This window comes from Lithobates pipiens, unplaced genomic scaffold (genome assembly GCF_037356315.1).
Source record: "Lithobates pipiens isolate NorthernLeopardFrog02 unplaced genomic scaffold, aLitPip1_a1.2 Scaffold_4, whole genome shotgun sequence".
Classification (NCBI taxonomy): Eukaryota; Metazoa; Chordata; class Amphibia; order Anura; family Ranidae; genus Lithobates; species Lithobates pipiens.
The window spans coordinates 1,135,207-1,157,097 of NW_027507852.1; the positions used below are offsets into that span (position 1 = coordinate 1,135,207).

At 42.3% G+C, this 21,891-nt stretch overlaps 1 protein-coding gene across 2 annotated transcripts in view; it reads right to left on the reverse strand.

Annotated features, from left to right (window-relative positions):
- The window catches only part of LOC143956683 (immunoglobulin superfamily member 1-like), a 134,811-nt gene that overhangs the window by 1,611 nt on the left and 111,309 nt on the right, over positions 1 to 21,891 (reverse strand). For both annotated transcript variants that reach the window (XM_077466877.1, XM_077466876.1), the window contains exons 15-17: positions 20,743 to 20,770; positions 9,520 to 9,558; positions 4,963 to 5,024 (exon numbers count right to left, since the gene is read on the reverse strand). In XM_077466877.1, the coding sequence (XP_077323003.1) occupies positions 4,963 to 5,024; positions 9,520 to 9,558; positions 20,743 to 20,770 (129 nt within the window). The remainder of the gene's footprint in view (positions 1 to 4,962; positions 5,025 to 9,519; positions 9,559 to 20,742; positions 20,771 to 21,891) is intronic.

Here is a 21,891-nt window from a genome sequence, read left to right on the forward strand (position 1 = left end):
AGGCAGTCCGCGGCTCCGCAGGTGGTCCGCGGGCGAGAGTGGGCGGCTCCACGGGTGAGGGCGGGTGGTCCGCGGGCAAGAGCGGGCGGCTCCACGGGTGAGAGCGGGTGGTCCGCTGGTGAGAGAGTGGGCGGTCCGTGGGCGTGAGCGGGCTGGCCAATCAGGGAGCTGACGGGCGGGGGAGCATAGAGATGACATCATCTCTCACCGCCCGGCGCCCCTGCGTCCCTGCAGTGCAGTTCCCCCCTCACTGTGCAGGCAGCAAGGAAGCAGAGAGATGACATTATCTCTCTGCTGCCTGACTGATAATCTGCTGCCTGACTCTGTGACACAGCAGGAAAATGACAGAGCAAGTGACAATCCATAATGTGTGGCAGGCGACGTGGCAAGTGACAACCCGGGACTTGGCAAGTGACAATCCATAACGTGTGGCAGGTGACGTGGCAAGTGAAAATCCGTGATGTGGCAAGTGACAATCCGTAATGTGTGGCAGGTGACGTGGCAAGTGAAAATCCGTGACGTGGCAAGTGACAATCCATAATGTGTGGCAGGTGACGTGGCAAGTGACAACCTGGGACATGGCAAGTGACAATCCATAATGTGTGGCAGGTGATGTGGCAAGTGACAACCTGAGACATCGCAAGTGACAATCCGTAATGTATGGCAGGTGACGTGGCAAGTGACAACCTGGGACATGGCAAGTGACAATCCGTAATGTGTGGCAGGTGACGTGGCAAGTGACAATCTGGATGTGGCAAGTGACAATCCGTAACATGTGGCAGGTGACGTGGTAAGTGAAAATCCGTGACGTGGCAAGTGACAATCCGTAATGTGTGGCAGGTGACATGGCAAGTGACAATCCGTAATGTGTGGCAGGTGACGTGGCAAGTGACAATCCGTAATGTGTGGCAGGTGACGTGAGAAGTGACAACCCGGGATGTGGAAAGTGACAATCCATAATGTGTGGCAAGTGACAATCTAGGACGTGGCAAGTGACAATCCATAATGTGTGGCGAGTGCCAATCTAGGACGTGGCAAGTGACAATCTGTAATGTGTGGCAAATGGCAATCTAGGATGTGGCAGGTGACATTCTGCAACGTGTGACAAGTGACAATCTGCATCTGGTGGCAGGCGACGTGGCAAGTGGACAAGCCGCAACGTGTGGCAGGTGATGTGACAAGTGACAATGCTTAATGTGTGGCAAGTGACAATCCAGGACGTGGCAAGTGACAATCCATAATGTGTGGCAAGTGACGTGGCAAGTGACAATCTGGGATGTGGCAAGTGGACAATCCGCATTACGTGGCAGGTGACATTCCGCAACATGTGACAAGTGACAATCTGCATCTGGTGGCAGGAGATGATGGCAAGTGACACGCTCAGGGATCCCACTGATTTTGCATTATGGTGAGTTGAACTATTTCGTTTTATATAACAGAACAGAAATTGGTTAGAAGGCATGGAGGTCTGCTATGTCTTCCCTTCAGGGGCTGCATACAGTATACTGCATACTTTGTTGTTAAAAATTAATATAAGCCGTTGCCTGGGTACTGTGCCACATGGGTGTGGTAGTCTGTTGTTCAATGGCATTAGTTCATTTTTTTTTGTGGGGGGGGGGGGCATACAACATTTTGCTATGGGTCCCTGTGATTTCTAGTTACGCCCCTGCTTATGCCTTTCAAGTGTTACCAATATTCATATCCATGCCATGCCCAGTTCTGCCTAATGCTACACTGCAATGCAGAGGTTGAAACATCTACCTGACCAATAGCTCATTTATGACCCTAATGCCACGTACACATGATCAGAATTTCGGCCAACAAAAGACCGATGAGAGCTTTTCATTGGAAAATGTGACTGCGTGTGTGCTCCATCGGAATTTAGCTGGCCGAATTCCCGCCAGCAAAAATTTGATAGTATGTTCTCAATTTTCCCGATGGAAAAACTTTCGGAAATTCCGATCGTGTGTATGCAATTCCGACATGCAAAAACTCACGCATGCTCAGATTCAACTACGAGATAGAAGCTATTGGCTACTAAGTATTGAACTTCCTTTTTCTAGTCCCTTCATACGTGTTGTACATCACCGCGTTGTTGGCAGTCGGAATTTGGTGTGACCGTGTGTAGGCAAGACAGTTTGAGCGGAATTCTGACGGGAAAACCATCAGAGCTTTTTCCGATGAGAATTCAGATTGTGTGTAAGCGGCATAATGCTTACATTCTCCTCAGCATCCCCAGAGACCTGATGTCCTATTTCAGCCAAAATCATTTTTGGTTTAGATTGACTCAAGAGGGGAGTTTCCCTTAATTTCTTCTTATTGATACCCTGCCATATCATGGTACCCAGGGTGTCATTGGTACAGGAAGTGAGAAGGAATCTATCCAGTGAAAATACAGATGTCACAACCCTCACCACTCTACCAAAATCAAAAGAAAATGATCTTGCGTAGACTTTGGCTTTAATTGCTTAAAGTTCAGTATACTGTACAAGGCAACATAACATATGAAGTGAGGTAAATGAATGAATAATTATGGGCACCACATACCTTATAAGAAGCACATTTTACTTTTGGTTTAGTCAGTGGGATTTATTATGGTGCCAAATAAATAACACATATTTAAATAAAATTGAGACATGTATTAAAATTAGAAGGTCTATATATTGTGGACAGCCATCATCCCTGATAGCAAGCCTCTACAAGGTTTAATTATCTGTAGCACCCTACTAGTAAAGGTTGGTAGTAGGATTAAGGCAAATTTTGATTTTGGCTGTTCTGAGTTCTTCTGGTTGCAGGCTGAATTGGTTCCTCCTGGTTTCTAGTAAGTTCTAGAATTTAGTGGTTTGGAAAAAGTAGACCCTGGACTTGCATACTCATACAGCCTCAGCCAATACCTGGAAGTAAGCATGATCAGTAGGGAGCTGAGGTGTGTATAAATAAGCTGAAGCTTGGAACAGTAGGGTCCTTGTCCTGATGGAGAAGACCCAGCCTGGAGGGCTGAGGCCCTCTGGGTCACTTAGCTAAAGTCTGCAGGAGGCCATCAGGGCCCCAGCTTAGGGAGAACGGAGGGGGCCATTTCTAGAGTTGCTGGAACAGTTTAGAGGAAATCCACTGAGGACCTGGAGGCTCACAGTACAGAATCTAGCTGGTACATGAGGGAAGACATCCAAGTACACAGGACACAGTGAGTAAATGCCTGAGAAAGAAAGAGAGAGGTCCTAGTGACTGTCCTTGTTAACCCTTAGAAACATTGTTCCAAAGTTGCTGGCTTAGGATTGCTTATGCATTGGAGGTCCTGAGCTGTGTGTTCACCTGCCACTAGCCACAAAGGGGATTCACCCTGAAGAGTTCAGTTATAGCCAGAGAGTGCACTGCATTTGGATTATCCCAGGTTCACCTTGCACCCTAACCAAGTTAACCAGCATTAAAAATACAAAATGACATGCACTGCCTGTTTCTTGAGTTGTGAGACTGGAGCTGCTGTGTGCCTGGTTGCCATGTACCCCATAGGGAATAGAACCTGAGACAAAACTCCTAGATTGGTCTGGGGTCTGTGCTATACATCAGTACATCTCAAACTAATTTATGGTGGACTCAGTTATCAATATAGCCCCTTTGGGATTAAATATATGCTACATCTCATTTAGATACACACACATGTAGTACAGTACAGGAGAGATGGTGAAATTTGCTAAGCATTTTTCTCTTTTAATTCTGTTCATTTTACTGTTTTGTAATATTTTTCTGTAAATATTCCCTCAATTTTTTCTTTTCTTTCATTAAAGTTGTATTTAAAACAGAATATCTGAATGCTCAAATCAGACATGAAATAACTTTTTGGCTCTTTGAAGAAAGCTAGCGTAAACTCTGTTGCATTACTGTTTGAACATGGCAATGAGTAATACAATAACTTTTTTTAAAAGGTCAGAACTGCAACAGCAGATGCTGTGAACGGTGCATATTTCCATTAAAATGCATGGTGGCAGCTACTGTGTGTATATGTAATGTGTTAACTGTTCTGTTATCCTCTTCCAGTAATGATCAGTAAGGATGATTGTTGTCTATGTACTGGAAAATCTATGCATAGGGTGCAAGTTGAGAGTGTAATTGTCACAGGCAGGGCTGGGACAAGGGGTGGGCAGGAGGGGAGGCTGCCCTGGGCAATGTTGTATCATGTGAGATGGGGGGAGAGGGAGTACACAAGGAGGTTGGGGGGGATTTGGGAGGTGGCAGGGGATAATAACTGCCCAAGGAGGAGAAATTTGGGGAGGTGTGCTAGGAGTAGTGATTTGAGGGGATTTGTGTTGGGAGGGGGGATGGTGAAAAAAGATTTGTGCTAGGAGGGGGAATTTGGGGGGGGGGATTTGTGCTAGGAGGGGGAATTTTTTTTGGGGGGGGGGGGAGATTTGTGCTAGGAGGGGGAATTTTGGGGGGGTTAAACATTTTTATATGGTAGGGGGAGTTGATTTTTGCCAGGAGGTTTTTTTTTGGGGGGGAGGGGGTTGTGCTAGCAGGGATGATTGGGGGTATTTGTGCTAGGAGGGGACATTTGGGGGAGATTCGTGTTAGGATGGGGGAATGGGGAGAATTTGTGCTCAGAGAGGAAATTTGAGAGGTAGAGGGTGTGCACTAGGAGGGGGTAATTTTATAATTTTATTTGGGGGGGGGATTCTTGCTGGGGGCATATGGGGAATGAGAAAATTTGAGCTGGATGGGGGGGGGGGGGGGAGATATCTGCTGGGAATGGCATTTCAGCAAGGGGCAGGATTTTATTGGGAGGGGGAATTTATGCTTGGGGGTAAGCATTCAGATTAGTGCTCAGTTATTTTTTTGGGGGGGGGGGGGGGATTTTTGCTGACACATAATGCTCATGCATCTTGTGGGGGATGCAATTTGGCATGTGCACACTGGGCTCTAGATGACCTTGTCCAAGCACTGGTCACAGGTATATCTTATAATCACCTTCTCTTAAATTTTCCTGATCTTGGTTGACCCCTTCCTTGCTTTCGGCATTATTTAGAATGCTAAAAAGACAAAATCAGAAATGATGTATTACTAAATAGAACTCGCGCTAGATGGAATAGTAAATAACAAATAATAAATGATAAACCGCAGAGTTATTAAAAAGGTGCTAGAACCTTAAAAAAGTGAATACATAAATTAACAGCGCTAGCAGAATACAAAACATCAACGTGATAATATGCTTGTAAATTATTGACGGTGACAATATTGACAAGTTCTATATATAATGAATAAAGTGCTAAGTGCTCCAAATGCAAATTCTAGTGCTGCGTGGTTCAGGATAGGATTTTTCAAGTGTCACACTCCCCTCCTGTGACCCCACTCACCAGAGTTAATGGACTCTGAGCTTTGCAGTCTAGGGGTCAATAGGGCTGTGACCTAAAAGATCAGATGTATGAAAACTGGACTCTCAGAGAAGCTTTCATGCAGATATTCATGTGGATGGACTGAAGTAGATCATTCATAATGGGAAACGGAGATAAAAAAGCCGATAGTGAAGAACTACTAATACTAAATCAAATGCGCAAACAAACGCACTCACGAGACGACTCTGTAAAACAGGCATCAGTAAGTTCCAGGTTCGCAGATGTACTTGATGATGCCCTGAAGGAGGGGCAAAACACGTCAACATATTTCCGATTTCATTAACCAGTGACGCAACTTCCGCTATCTGTGCCACTATCTGTGGAACGCCCGCCATAAAGGGGCGAACCCAGAACTTTATGCTTCCTGTTTTACAGAGTCTTCTCATGTGTGGCGTTTGTTTGATTGCGTATTTGATTTAGTAATAGCAGTACCTCACTATCAGCTTTTTTATCTCAGTTTCCCATTATGAATGATCTACTTCGGTCCATCCACATGAATATTAACATTAACTCTGGCGAGTGGGGTCACAAGACCCAAATTGTGGAACTTGAAAAATCCTATCCTGAACCACGAAGCACTAGAATTTGCATTTGGAGCACTTAGCACTTTATTATATATAGAACTTGTCAATATTGTCACGGTCAATAATTTACAAGCACATTATCACGTTGACGTTTTATATTCTGCTAACGCTGTTAATTTACGTATTCAAAATCAGAAATTAGCCTGCTAAATAAAACATCTATTGGAAGAGACTATTGTCAGACATAGAAAGTGCCTTAACATGCTTTTGTTAAACATTTATATAACATTTATTATTGATATGCAAGCCACGTTGCCAGCTAATTTATTTAAAAACCTACCTTTACATTTCAGTCTATTGCCAGCTATAATTTTCTATAGCTGACAAAAAATTTTGCCTCTTTTTTACCTTCTGGAGGTGTTCTATATATTGTCGGGATATAGAATGCTTCCAGAATTACCCAGTCTCTTGTTATTGGCTCAATGCTTTTCCATGCAATTTTTACTTACTATAGTACTGAGGCTTATCATTCGATCATACCAGAAAGACCTCTCTATGTTATTATAGTATTCATTTTATGTACATGGCCACACAGTTTCAGGGGCAGTAGTCATTTAGTGAGTAAGTGGTGATTAAATATGAATAAAAAGAATGTAGAACATACACCATTACCCATGTTTAGTCCACACATGATACAGATGATGATTGAATATGAATAAATAAAGAATGTAGAACAATCACCATTACCCATTGTTATTCCACAATTCATACAGTACAGATACTACATACCATATAGTACTTCTATAAGGAAAATTAATCAACAGTCCCTACCATTATGTCCTACCTATAATGTGTTTTTTTAGATGTTTTTTAAACGTGTGTGTTTTGCATGTACTCTGTCTCTTGTTTTTACGCCCAAGGACAAGCCATTCATTACTGAATTTTATTGGGTTATCCAAAAGCTAAAAATTTCAGGTTAGGAGTGTTTTGTCTTACCTATGTGTATTTTTTATTGTTGATTTATTAAACTATATATAAAATTGCGATTGGTCTGATGTATGTTAAAGCGAATCTTCACTGCATCTGAGCACCACAAACCAAAATCACTATTTAATTTATTTGGAATATTTAAAGCCATCCAAGCATCCATCTATGTCTCTATGCTTAATTTTGTTGAGAAATCACTTTGAAAAACACCCCTTAGCATTTTTGGCCATGGCCATCTTGAGTAACCAAAATTAATCATGTAGCATTTACTTCCTGGAATCCACCTGTCCTTATGCATCAAGCAGACCCCTCCTCCACTCCACCCCTCCTGAAGACTCCTGGGATGTATAACATCATTTGCCTATGCCTGGAAACTAGGAAGTAAATGAAGAAATGTAAAAAAAATGAACACAAGTAAATGTGATATACTTTCCTATTTATTTACTAATGCTGGCAGCATAAGAATTAAAAATAAGCAATGTTGATGGGAAAAGTCAATCTCCACTTTAACATCTAGGGATAGTTTAGGACCACTACAACTTAATTACTTATGTGATATGGTATCTCCCTCTGTCTTCTCCTTTTTAGTGCTAGTTAATTCATTCTTAGATAGACCCTCCCTGTTTCTTTCTCATATGTTCCCTCTGTCTGTGTTGGCTCTTCACAGAGGAAGAATTAGGAGAGTCCTTGTCTGTTCATGCTTTAAAAGATTGGAAAAACATTCTTTTGTACTGCATTTTTCTTAAATAAAATTGTGTTGGAATCAAGCTTTGTGTCTTGTTGAAGAATTGAACTGTCTGTGGATGGTGCCAAGTCAGCAGGTGACCATACTGTCTGGACAGACTAGGTCCATGGAGGTACAGTACAGACCAAAAGTTTGGACACACCTTCTCATTCAAAGAGTTTTCTTTATTTTCATGACTATGAAAATTGTAGATTCACACTGAAGGCATCAAAACTATGAATTAACACATGTGGAATTATATACTGAACAAAAAAGTGTGAAACAACTGAAAATATGTCTTATATTCTAGATTCTTCAAAGTAGCCACCTTTTGCTTTGATTACTGCTCCGCACACTCTTGGAATTCTGTTGATGAGCTTCAAGAGGTCGTCACCTGAAATGGCTTTCCAACAGTCTTGAAGGAGTTCCCAGAGATGCTTAGCACTTGTTGGCCCTTTTGCCTTCACTCTGTGGTCCAGCTCACCCCAAACCATCTCGATTGGGTTCAGGTCTGGTGACTGTGGACCCCATCACTCTCCTTTTTGGTCAAATAGCCCTTACACAGCTTGGAGGTGTGTTTGGGGTCATTGTCCTGTTGAAAAATAAATGATGGTCCAACTAAACGCAAACCGGATGGAATAGCATGCCACTGCAAGATGCTGTGGTAGCCATGCTGGTTCAATATGCCTTAAATTTTGAATAAATCCCCAACAGTGTCACCAGCAAAGCACCCCCACACCATCACACCTCCTCCCCCATGCTTCACTGTGGGAACCAGGCATGTAGAGTCCATCCGTTCACCTCTTCTGCGTTGCACAAAGACACGGTGGTTGGAACCAAAGATCTCAAACTTGGACTCATCAGACCAAAGCACAGATTTCCACTGGTCTAATGTCCATTCCTTGTGTTCTTTAGCCCAAACAAGTCTCCTCTGCTTGTTGCCTGTCCTCAGCAGTGGTTTCCTAGCAGCTATTTTACCATGAAGGCCTGATTCACACAGTCTCCTCTTAACAGTTGTTCTAGAGATGTGTCTGCTGCTAGAACTCTGTGTGGCATTGACCTGTTCTCTAATCTTTTCATTTTTTTCACACTTTTTTGTTCAGTATATAATTCCACATGTGTTAATTCATAGTTTTGATGCCTTCAGTGTGAATCTACAATTTTCATAGTCATGAAAATAAAGAAAACTCTTTGAATGAGAAGGTGTGTCCAAACTTTTGGTCTTTACTGTATGTCAATGCTTAAATATGCATTTGAATTGGAACACCTACAGCTTACTATCTAGTGTCTACTTTTATTAGCTGTCCCACATGCTGTGCACATAAAATACAATACTTCTATAGAGATCAGGAATCCTTGCATATCATATCTATTGCCTACTTGTGTTGGCTGCCCCAAATGCTATGCATGTAACATATTTCTATAAGGACCAAGGATCAGTAGTTCCCACAGTTTCATATCTAGTGCCTACTGTTATCAGCTGCCCTCCATGTTGTCCACATAATATATGGTTTCTATGGAAATGAGAAATGTTGTCCACATAATATATGGCTTCTATGGAAATGAGAAATCAGCAATCCTCATTCTTCATATCTTGTATCTGCACAGCATGGGATAGGCAATGGATGACAAAAAATATGATATTGAGATATATATATATATATATATATATATATATATATATATATATATATATATATATATATATATATATATATATATATATATATATATATATATATATTTACACATATACATATACATACACACACACACACACATATATATATACACATACACATACACACACACTTTATATATAGTCAGTGGCCATACAATACAATACTTTTAGCATTTTTTAACAATGGCATAAACCACTGTGTTTAGCATCTCTTACTCTTGTTTGGTAGTCTTCTTTGGTGTCTTCCAGTACAAACTGCAAAATAAGGAAAGTATGAGACAGTATGGAAAAGTAAGGAAAGTATGAGAGTTAAAGTGACACTAAACCTTAATAAAAAAAAAAAATAACAAACATTCCATACTTACCGCCACTGTGCAGTTAATTTTGCACATAGTGGCCATGAACTGCATCTTCTGGAATCCCCCGGCAGTGGCTCCTCCTCGCATTGGTAAACCCCAGGGAGAAGCGCTCTCCCGGGGGTTTACCTCGCAGGCATGCTCCCGAGTCCAGCATTTGCGTCTATAGACACAGAATGACTCAGCCCCACCACCGCCCATGTCATCGGTTGACAGCAGTGGGAGCCAATGCCTGCGCTTCTATCAATCTGTCCAATCAAGAGTGAGTTTGCACAATGTGCGGTTCCTCAGTGGCAGGTTCCCAAATGCCACTTTTTCTCATGGAAGGCGATTCCGGCTCTCTACCAGCATGTGGAAGGCAATGTCCATGCCTCGCTGGACAGGGCGGTCAGCGGTAAGGTGCATATTACCGTTGACTCATGGTCCAGCAGGCATTGACAGGGACGATACCTATCTTTCACGGCCGATTGGGTCACTCTTCTGGCAGCTGGGAAGGATGCAGGACAAGGTGCAATAGTGTTAGAGGTTGAGAGGGGGCCGAGAGGTGGTTGACGCCATACCAACTTAAGCCAGGAATGGTGGTTTGCAACAATTGCACCAACCTCCTCTCCGCCCTCCGACAGGGACAACTGAACCATGTGCCCTGTGTGGCTCACGTCCTTAACCTGGTGGTGCAGCGGTTCTTGGGCAGGTACCTGGGCTTACAGGATGTCCTGAGGCAGGCCAGGAAAGTCTGTGTGCATTTCCGACGATCATATAATGCCAATGCTCGGCTGACTGAGCTCCAAAAGGAGTTGAACCTGCCCAAGAACCGCCTTATGTGTGACATGCCCACCAGGTAGAACTCAATGTTGGCCATGCTGCAGTGGCTGCACAGGCAGCAGAGGGCCATCAATGAGTACCCATGTGACTACGGCACCAGGACAGGGTCAGGGGAGCTGGGTTTTTTTTCACCACGCCAGTGGGGCATGATCAGGGATGCATGCACTGTCCTGTCACCATTTGAGGAGGCCACAAGGATGGTGAGCAGTGACAGTGCATGCATCAGTGACACTGTACCTCTTGTCCACCTGTTGGAGCATACGCTGCGTGGAATAATGGACAGGGCACTTGAGGCAGAACAGAGGCAGGAAGAGTAGGACTTCCTTAACTCTCAAGGCCCCCTTTATCCAGACAGTGTTCTTGCTGTCCCACCCATCACACAGGAAGAGGAGGAGGAGGAGGATTGTATGAACATGGAGGTGAAGCCTGGCACTCAGCATCAGCAGTAGCAGTCTTTTAGGGATGATTTACAGACCCAAGAAACCCGTGGACTTGTACATGGCTGGGAGGAGGTAGCTGCGGATCATGTTGTCCTTAGTGACTCAGAGGACTCCGGACCGAATGCCTCAGCTAACCTACGATGCATGGCCTCCCTGATCCTGCAAATCCTGTGGAAGGATCCTCGTATTCTCCGGATCAAGGAGAGGGACCATTACTGGCTGGCCACTCTCCTTGATCCACGGTACAAGGGTAAGGTTGCGGTCCTTATCTTGCCATCGCAGAGGGAGCAGAGGATGAGACATCTCCGGGAGGCCTTGTAGAAAGGTCTGTGGAACGCGTTCCCAGAGACTGGGAGGTTAGAAACTACTGGTCCTGGACAACGTGTTCCTGAGGCTTCGGTCAGTCACAGAAGTAGCGGTGGAGAAGGTAGCCGTCTGTCCGATGCGTTCAGACAATTTTTTAGTCCACAGCCCCAAGGTATGATCAGTCCCAGAAACCATCGCCACCATCTGATTTACATGGTGCAGGAATACCTAGGGGCAAGGTCAGACTTGGACACCTTTCCCACCGAAAATCCTCTGGCTTACTGGGTCTTGAGGATGGATCACTGGCCAGAGCTTGCACAGCATGCAATTGAGCTACTGGCCTGTCCTGCATCCAGCGTTCTTTTGAAACGCACCTTCAGTGCTGCTGGAGGCTTTGTAACAGATCACAGGGTGCGCCTGTCCACCGACTCGGTTGATCGACTGATCTTCATAAAGATGAATCAGTCTTGGATCACCACCAGCTACCAAGCACCTGAAGCTGATGTAACCGAATCATTTTTTTTAAATGTCACATCTAGAGCTGCCACGACGCGTCAACGTAATCGACTACGAAAATACATTGACGTGCGTGAAAGCCGTCGACGCGTCAAGCAAGTGTCATCTCGCGGGTAAATGGCGGTAATGGCGGTGGCGGCGGCAGCTGCTGCTGATGCTCCTGCTCCCCCTGCTCCCGAGAATGGGGAAAAAAGTTCTGGTGCAGCACGAAAAGCCAGACCACGACTTTCAAAGGTATGGGAATTCTTTAAACAGAGGCCAGATAAAATGGTCCTTTGTTCCCTCTGCAAAACTGGAATGGTGTACCATGGCAGCACTACTGCGATGCACGAGCACCTCAGAAGAAAACATCCTGGCGCACTACGGCCTCAAACGGACGAGCCATCTTTGTAAGTACTACTTACTAGTATTTTGTTAGTTTTGGGAGACAATGGGAGTAATTTGTGGTCAATATTTATTAATATATGCTCATGCTGCTACTGCTAGTAAGTAAGATACATCATTATTAGTGCATGCTCAGGGGGTACATATTTGTTGCTGTGCTGCTTTGCTAATTTCTTTTTTGTAGTGGCCATCTCATGTTTTTTTTTAATGTTTCACATTCACAAGGCACTTTTTGCACTGCAGCCCTCAGTGTCTTGCTGATCTGGGGATCCCTCAGGGCATGGTTGACAATGACATTGAATTTGACAACTTCCTGCAATGTATGACCTGAGAGAAGAGATGCCATGCTTTTCTTCCAATACACAGAGCAGCAACAATATAATATTAATTTATTTAATTGCAGACATTTACTACCCTACCCGGTCAAGGAGTTTGTGAGATGATCAACACGTTTTACCCAGGACACACGCTTGCCTCCAGGTCCCATTTCACTAAGCTGATGGAGAAGAAATATGAGGAGAATTTTGAAAGATTGAAAGCGTCACTCAAAGATGTGAAATCAAAAATAGCTCTCACCACAGTACACAGCTGTAAACATTGCTAACTGGGTGGAAAAAGCAGCTGAAAAGTTTGAGATATCCATGGCCAATGTAAATGTCGTTGTCCATGATAACGCTGCAAATGTTGTCGCTGCTCTGCGTATTTTGGAAGAAAAGCATGGCATCTTTTCTCTCAGGTGTGCTGGTCATACATTGCATTTAGTTGTCAACCATGCCCTGAGGGATCCCCAGATCAGCAAGACCCTGAGGGCTGTAAAGTGCCTTGTGGAACATTTAAAAAAAAGTGAGCTGGCCACTACAAAGCTTAAAGCAAAGCAGCAACAAATGGGTACCCCTGTGCATGCACTAATAAATGATATATCCGTAAGATGGAACAGTACTTTACACATGATCAGCCGTCTGCTTGAACAGAGGTGGCCTGTGACTGCAACTCTTTCCGATCCTGATGTCACGCCATGAGGGAAGCGCTTCCTGGATTTAAAACATGATCAGTGGAGCTTACTTGAGGAAGTGGAACAAGTCCTGAAGCCATTTGAGTGTGCTACTGTTTTCTTGAGTGGAGAGTCCTATGTGACTGTTTCCGCTCTACCTCCTCTGGTAGAGGGCCTCCAGAAATCCATACAGAGTACAATTTGCGAGACAGCAGCAGTCAAGGCTTTCCAAAGTGTTGCTGCACAGGAGATGACATCAAGATGGTAGCGGGACATTAAATTCAGAGATGATGGTGGAGAAAATATATGTCTTATTGCAGCAGCCCTGGACCCCAGATTCCGTAAACTAAAATTCCTGCCAGCAGAGGACAGTTTAAAAGTTCACCTCAAGGTCCAAGCTCTTGCTCTTGCAGTGAAAAGAACATATGAGGAAGAGCAAACGCAACATTTATGTGAGGAACAATGGTCAGCCAGTGCAGACATGACATTTTCTGAGAAGAGGCAAGTGTCTCTGTTAGAGACTTTGCTCGGTTCTTCAGATTCAGATGACGACCACAGTAATGGCGAGGATGACACTGGTTACATCTAAGATCAAGAAACCCACAGTGAAGTTGTGCGGAATGAGATACACATGTATTTCAGTGAGCAGGCTATTCCAAAGGAAGATAATCCGCTGAAATGGTGGAAGGAAAATTAAAAGATGTTTCCCATCTTGGCCATGCTGGCAAAGAATTACTTGTCTGTGCCTACAACATCAACCCCATCTGTATTGGCCCTATTTTTGCACAACCACAGTGTTGAGCAGTGCTTTTGGTGGGCTTGGTTCCTCCTTGCTCCCTTCCTTGAAAACTGTTACCTTCTCAGGTATGTTTTACATTACAATTACACACCACAAAAATACTGCTCAATCGACTACAATAACACTATGTAAGTAATAATGATTACAATTACATAGTGTTATTGTATGTTGACCAACATTTTTGTGGTGTTAAACAACAACACTTTAGGTTAAGAGGCATAATGCCATATAAATTCTGCCTAACACTTTGCAAAAGATGCATTCTGAAGGCATTATGTGTGGTTGAGTAGTAAGGTTACCACACAGCACAATGCCTTCTGAATTCATCTTTTGCAAAGTGTTAGGCAGAATTTATATGACATTTTCATGCCTCATGCCCTAAAGCGTTACGTTTTATTTTTGGGAACTTGTGTTTTTGCACACACAGTGTTGAGCAGCAGTTCAGACTTCAGACTCAGAGCAGCAGTGTTTTTGTTGGATATGGCTCCTTCTTGAAAACGATGTTACCTCCTCAGGTATGTTTTATATTACAATTAAAGTAACACACCACAAAATACTGCTCAATCAGCACTCTACAATAACACTATGCATTCAATCAATGATTGAAATAGAAAAAAGCAGGTGGGACTTTATATGAGACCATGGCCATCCAGCACACAGGTCTCCATCCCTATTTACATTCAGTAAAAAAAGGGGGAAAATTAAGGGCAGGGAGGCATTGGGACTTTATATGAAACACACTTACTCGGGTAGGATGAGACATTGAATATAATAAAGAAAAATATTGTATAATAACAGCAATGGGCATAATGCAATAATTGGTATATATTTAATAAAATTACAAAGTTATGATACAAAACAAATAGACATTAATGCATCATATTGTAATATAATTAATAACAGTAAGATACGTAAACATGATTAATACAAATATTATAATAAAATTCATAATATAGTAAGCTATGTACAACATGATTATAGATCGTATCAAAAATATACCCATAATAACAAACATAATAAACATATTATAATAATTCAATGGCTCAGCCAAATAGAACCCATGGTAAAAGGCATGGTAACTATGAAGTGTCTATTTATTTTGTTTCATATCTTTGTAATTTTATTAAATATATACCAATTATTGCATTATGCCCATTGCTGTTATTATACAATATTTTTCTTTATTATATTCAATGTCTCATCCTACCCGAGTAAGTGTGTTTCATATAAAGTCCCAATGCCCCCCTGCCCTTAATTTTCCCCCTTTTTTTACTCAATCAATGATTACAATTACATAGTGTTATTGTATGTTGACCAGCATTTTCGTGGTGTTAAACAACAACTCTTTAGGTCAAGAGGCATAATGCCATATAAATTCTGCCTAACACTTTGCAAAAGATGCATTCTGAAGGCATTATATGTGGTTGAGTAGTAAGGTAAGGTTACCACACATTCCACAATGCCTTCTGAATGCATCTTTTGCAAAGTGTTAGGCAGAATTTATATGGCATTTTCATGCCTCATGCCCTAAAGCGTTATCTTGTATTTTTTGGCACTTGTGTTTTTGCACACACAGTGTTGAGGAGCAGTTCAGACTCAGAGCAGCAGTGCTTTTGTGGTTATGGCTCCGCCTCCTTCTTGAAAACTATGTTACCTCCTCAGGTATGTTTTACATTACAGTAAAATTACAGTAAAAAGTACAATTAAAGTAACACACCACATAAATACTGCTCAATCAGCACTCTACAATAACACTATGTATTCAATCAATAATGATTACAATTACATAGTGTTATTGTATGTTGACCAGCATTTTTGTGCTGTTAAACAACAACACTTTAGGTCAAGAGGCATAATGCCATATAAATTCTGCCTAACACTTTGCAAAAGATGCATTCTGAAGGCATTATGTGTGATTGAGTAGTAAGGTTAACACACAATGCTTCTGAATGCATCTTTTGCAAAGTGTTAGGCAGAATTTTTATGGCATTTTCATGCCTCATGCCCTAAAGCGTTACCTTTTATTTTTGGGCACTTTATTTTTGTATATTATGTCTTTCATGTGTTTTGTACACAGTGTTGAGCAGCAGTGCTTTTGTAGCATTTTTATATGGCATTTTTTAATGCTTCTGGCTCTGAATTAATGGCAATGCCATTATACGTGCCTGATGCTAAATTGTTGTTTACATTTTATTTTTGGCACTTTTTTATACTGTAAAAACTTTACTACATTGAAGTACTTTTTGGAAAAAATGTAATAAAAGTTGAAATATTATATTAGAAGTTGTACGTATATTTTTTTTGTAAAGTTATCCAAAGGATTATTATCTAATCACAAAAAGAACACACTAGATTCATAAAAAAAAATAAAAAAAAAATCGGATAGTTGTTGACTAATCGAAAAAATAATCGATAGATTAGTCGACAGACAAATTAATCGTTAGTTGCAGCTCTAGTCACATCCCTTCAAGACTTCCTATGCTGATGCTGAGTGACTGTCCTGTTATGTTGACTGACTATCCTCTTCCTCCTCAATGATCCTTCTGATAGCTTGGAAGAACATTTTTGGTTCTGGGTGACGCCACCAGTGGCTAAGGCCCAATTTTTCAGCCCCTGTTTAACAGGGGCATGTAATTACAATTTTCGATGCAATGCTTTGCAACAGGGCTCATTCCTGCACTCCAACTAGAGTATCTGGGAGAGGTTGCAGTGTCGTGGCACGTGCACCAGTGCCTAAGGCCCAATTTTTCAGCCCCTGTTTAACAGGGGCATGTAATTACAATTCTTGATATAATATTTCACAGCAGGGCCCTTTCCTGCGCCCACCGAGAGTAACTGTGAGGGCTCACAGTGTTGTGGCAACACCAACACCTTAGGCCCACATTTCTGCAGAGCATATAGGGCAGGCCCCTACTTTCAAACATCCAACTTACAAACGTCTCCTACTTGCAAACAGAAGGAGACAACAGGAAGGGAGATGAAAAAACAGGGGTGATAACCCTTCCCTATGTTTTCCAAAAAGCTTAAAAATAGATTTTTTGACTGGAGCTACACTTTAAAAATGTACCAGTTCAAAATTACAAACAGATTCTACTTAAAACAACAAACCTACACAGTCCCTGTCTTGTTTGCACCGCCTGTATACTGCTCTTCTGAGTATATAGGGCCCAGGGCCCCACTCCTTTCCTTTTTTTTATTTGGGTACGGGGTTCCCCTTAATATCCGTACAAGACCCAAAAGGGCTGGTAATGGGCAGGGGGGGCTACCCATGCCATTTTTTTCTCAATGATTTTCACCCGTATTGCCGGAACCAGACATGACATTAAAACCGCAAGCAGTTTTAAATTACTTTTTTTCCTTTAAATGTAATTTTGTGAAGGGACTGTTCTAAACACGGGAAACACATGCCACTTCACAGGCATACTATAGACACCCCCCAGGCACAATATTTAAAGGAATATTTCACTTTTTTTCACTTAAATCGTCATTAAAATCAGTGCTCCCAAAAAAAGTTTTTTAAAAAGAAATTAGCATTGATTGATGTCCCCTGGGGCAGGAGCCGGGTCTCCAAACCCTTTTTAGGACAATATCTTGTATATTAGCCATTAAAATTAGCACTTTTCATTTAGAACGTTCGAGTCCCATAGACTTTAATGGGGTTCTAAAATTTGTACGAATTTTCGGCCCGTTCGAAAGCTCTGGTCTGAACCGAACCGGGGGGTGTTCAGCTCATCCCTACTTGTAACTGTCCCCACCGCCACACTGATCACCCATGACTGTCCCCCGTGTCCTCCTCCAGGTCCTCCATGCCATCCTCCGGTCCCCCCTGTCCCACATCTGTCAGAATGGAGAGCAGAGGAAGGAGCCAGTAAATATGTAATTTACTGGCTCCTTCATTTTCTGAATGAACAGAGTCAGTGATTACTGACTCTGTCCATTCATAACTGAGCATCATAAACTGTATTACGATGCTCAGTTTATGAATATACAGGAGCCCCTGTCTCCTGTCCATTCATCTTCACCGCTGAGGCTGCTAAGAAAGCGACTGGGGAATCTGTGTCCTCAGTCAGTCCCTTTCCTTGTCTCAAAGGGGAGATGTCAGGGAAATCAACCCCACCCCCCCTGATAAAAAAAAACACATGGTCCATGTCCACTCAACCCCCCCCCCAAAAAAAAGAGAGCATTGTAAAAACATAATTTATATATATATATATACATATACACAATGCCTTGCGAACGTATTCGGCCCCCTTAAACTTTTCAACCTTTTGCCACATTTCAGGCTCCAAACATAAAGATATAAAAATTTTATTTTTTGTGAAGAATCACCAACAAGTGGGACACAATTGTGAAGTGGAACGGAATCTATTGGATTTTTGAAACTTTTTTAACTAAAAAAAAAATTATTCGGCCCCCTTGCTTTAATACTTTGTAGAGCCACCTTTTGCTGCAATTACAGCTGCAAGTCGCTTGGGGTATATCTCTATCAGTTTTGCACATCGAGAGACTGAAATTCTTGCCCATTCTTCCTTGCAAAACAGCTCGAGCTCAGTGAGGTTGGATGGAGAGCGTTTGTGAACAGCAGTTTTCAGCTCTTTCCACAGATTCTCGATTGGATTCAGGTCTGGACTTTGACTTGGCCATTCTAACACCTGGATATGTTTATTTGTGAACCATTCCTTTGTAGATTTTGCTGTATGTTTGGGATCATTGTCTTGTTGGAAGATAAATCTCCGTCCCAGTTTCAGCTCTTTTGCAGACTCCAACAGGTTTTCATCCAGAATGGTCCTGTATTTGGCTGCATCCATCTTCCCCTCAATTGTAACCATCTTCCCTGTCCCTGCTGAAGAAAAGCAGGCCCAAACTATGATGCTGCCACCACCATGTTTGACAGGTTTGGGGATGGTGTGTTGAGGGTGATGAGCTGTGTTGCTTTTACGCCAAACATATCGTTTTGCATTGTGGGCAAAAAGTTAGATTTTGGTTTCATCTGACCAGAGCACCTTCTTCCACATGTTTGGTGTGTCTCCCAGGTGGCTTGTGGCAAACTTTAGACGAGAATTTTTATGGATATCTTTGAGAAATGGCTTTCTTCTTGCCACTCTTCCATAAAGGCCAGATTTTTGCAGTGTATGACTGATTGTTGTCCTATGGACAGACTCTCCCACCTCAGCTGTAGTTCTCTGCAGTTCATCCAGAGTGATCATGGGCCTCTTGGCTGCATCTCTGATCAGTCTTCTCCTTGTCTGAGCTGAAAGTTTAGAGGGACAGCCAAGTCTTGGTAGATTTGTAGTGGTCTGATACTCCTTCCATTTCAAAATGATCACTTTCACAGTGCTCCTTGGGATGTTTAAAGCTTGGGAAATCTTTTTGTATCCAAATCCGGCTTTAAACTTCTCCACAACAGTATTACAGATCTGCCTGGTGTGTTTCTTGGTCTTCATGATGCTCTCTGCGCTTTCAACAGAACCCTGAGACTATCACAGAGCAGGTGCATTTATACAGAGACTTGATTACACACAGGTGGATTCTATTTATCACCATCAGTCATTTAGGACAACATTGGATCATTCAGAGATCCTCGCTGAACTTCTGGAGTGAGTTTGCTGCACTGAAAGTAAAGGGGCCGAATAATTTTGCACGCACCACTTTTCAGTTTTTTATTTGCTAAAAAAGTTTAAATTATCCAATAGATTTCGTTCCACTTCACAATTGTGTCCCACTTGTTGGTGATTCTTCACAAAAAATAAAAAAATTATATCTTTATGTTTGAAGCCTGAAATGTGGCAAAAGGTTGAAAAGTTATATATATAAATAATGGGAGTCTTCCACCGTGCAACGCTTCTGTTCTTCTGACACTTCTTATATAACAGAGGGCGGGGCCACCTGGTGACCTTGCCCCCTCTGACGCATGGGAACTTCCCTATGGCTTTCTCTGTGATGTCAGAGGTGGGTGGGGTCACCCCGTTTACGTAAACGGATGACCCGCCCCCTTTGACAACATGGGGAAAGCCATAGGGAAGTCCCTGAGCATCAATGGGGACCGGGGTCACCGGGTGGATTTTTGGTGAACCCCACGCCATTTGTTTTTTAACTTTTTGGCGTGAGGTTCCCCTTAAAATCCATACCTTCAGGGTCTGGTATGGATTTTGAGGGGGGCCCCCGCACCATTTTTTTTTTACATTTTGGCGCGGGGTTCCTCTTAATATCCATACCAGACCTGAAGGGTCTGATTTCATGGTTTCTGACAGTAAGTTATCACATCATCTCACTTGTGTAATTGTAAAAGTGGCAGCCAACTCTGGGTTGAGGGCTCAAGGTACCATATGAGTTGGGTATACAGCTCCATAATTAGTGCCTTGGATAAGCAATACTTTTTCAGGGTATCAGCATCTGTGAATTTATCTAGCAATTTCCTTTAAAAGGACCACTTGAGATCTTCTTTTTCTCTTCTGCATTACTTTAAATTCCAGAAGACTGGATTCAAAGGGCTCCATCCTCTGTGCTATGTCGTCTACCAGCCTCCAGAGACAACTAGAATCTAGCTGACACCTGCTCCAACTTGTACTTCCCTGCCTATTTTTTTAAAACCAATCACTTACCTCAAACCCAGGATCATATCATAGTTATCGCAAGCTTGGACCAGTATTTATCTAGTGCATTTATTTATTTCTGTACATTTTCTTTAATGCCTTTTTTTGCGGTATGTCATGAGCGTTTTTAGTATTTGCGCTAAATACCACATACGAGCAATAGTGATATGACATTTTCATTATCGCATGCGCCAAGTGCCCACTGTTTCTTAATTTAGCACATCTCACGTACCTGAAGTGAAATCTTTTTTCCTTGTATTCTACAATGAAAAACATAATAAGTTATGATTTGAAAATGGAAACATGATTATCTTGATTTTGACCTACTAGAAGATCTTTGGATAGGCCATGATACAAAGAAATCGGAAAATTGTTATCAAATACTTACCTTAATTTTCCTTTCCTAGCCCATCCTCATGTCAGCACACAACAGGTTAACACCTCTTCCGGAGCCCCACATGACCACCTGTACCTAGCTAAATAAAAGACAGCCCCGCCCCCAACTCTGTGAAGGCTGTTTGGATGCCAAGGTGGCACTTTCTGAACGTTTTTAAGATTTTGATGTAAGTGTAATGATTTTAAACCTTTTTCAATAAAATCTCGCAGTATTACACTATATGTCCCCTTTCCTTCATTTGTCCAAACTTTGCTAAAATGCTCATTGATCGTGTAAAGGACCCTGACTATGTGGTGGGGGAAAGGAGGCTCTATTCCCTAAAGGCACGATACACCAACCTACTCGGTGGACGGGAGATATCATCTTGATACACAGGCTTATTTGTCATCTTTATCTGGTGAGTGGGGACCCAGGAGGGGAGCACAGGAAGTCACCAGAAATACACTCCGTGTCATCAACCCTGTATCTCACATTTAATTAACTTTGTTGATTGCACTTTATCTGCACTATATTGGCAGAGGAAGTCACCAGAAATATATTCCAATGTGTCACCAATAGGATGAACTTCATTGATTGCACTTTATCTGTACCATATTGTTACTGAGCACTTTAATTTGTTATATATGCTATTATGTTACACATGTTGATACTTGTATACATGCATATTAGTAGTTTATAGGTGCAGCGCTGAGTTTAAATTCTTTTGTCACTTTTTTGGGGTATTTACCTTGCACTACAACAGCAGCAGCCCTATTACACACCTTTTATATCCACAGCGTGGGTCTTTAACCATATATTTTTTCATAACTGCCCCAAAGGCTGCCACCCCTCTAGTCAAACAGGCCTGCAATTGTTTCAGATCAATACTTCCTGCATGCCAGTCTAATCACCCTTGTAACCCAAGAGTGGATGACTCTTGAGGGCCTGATGGCTAAATGAAAAGATTGTACACTTTCCTCTTTTGACCAAGTACACTGTTAATAA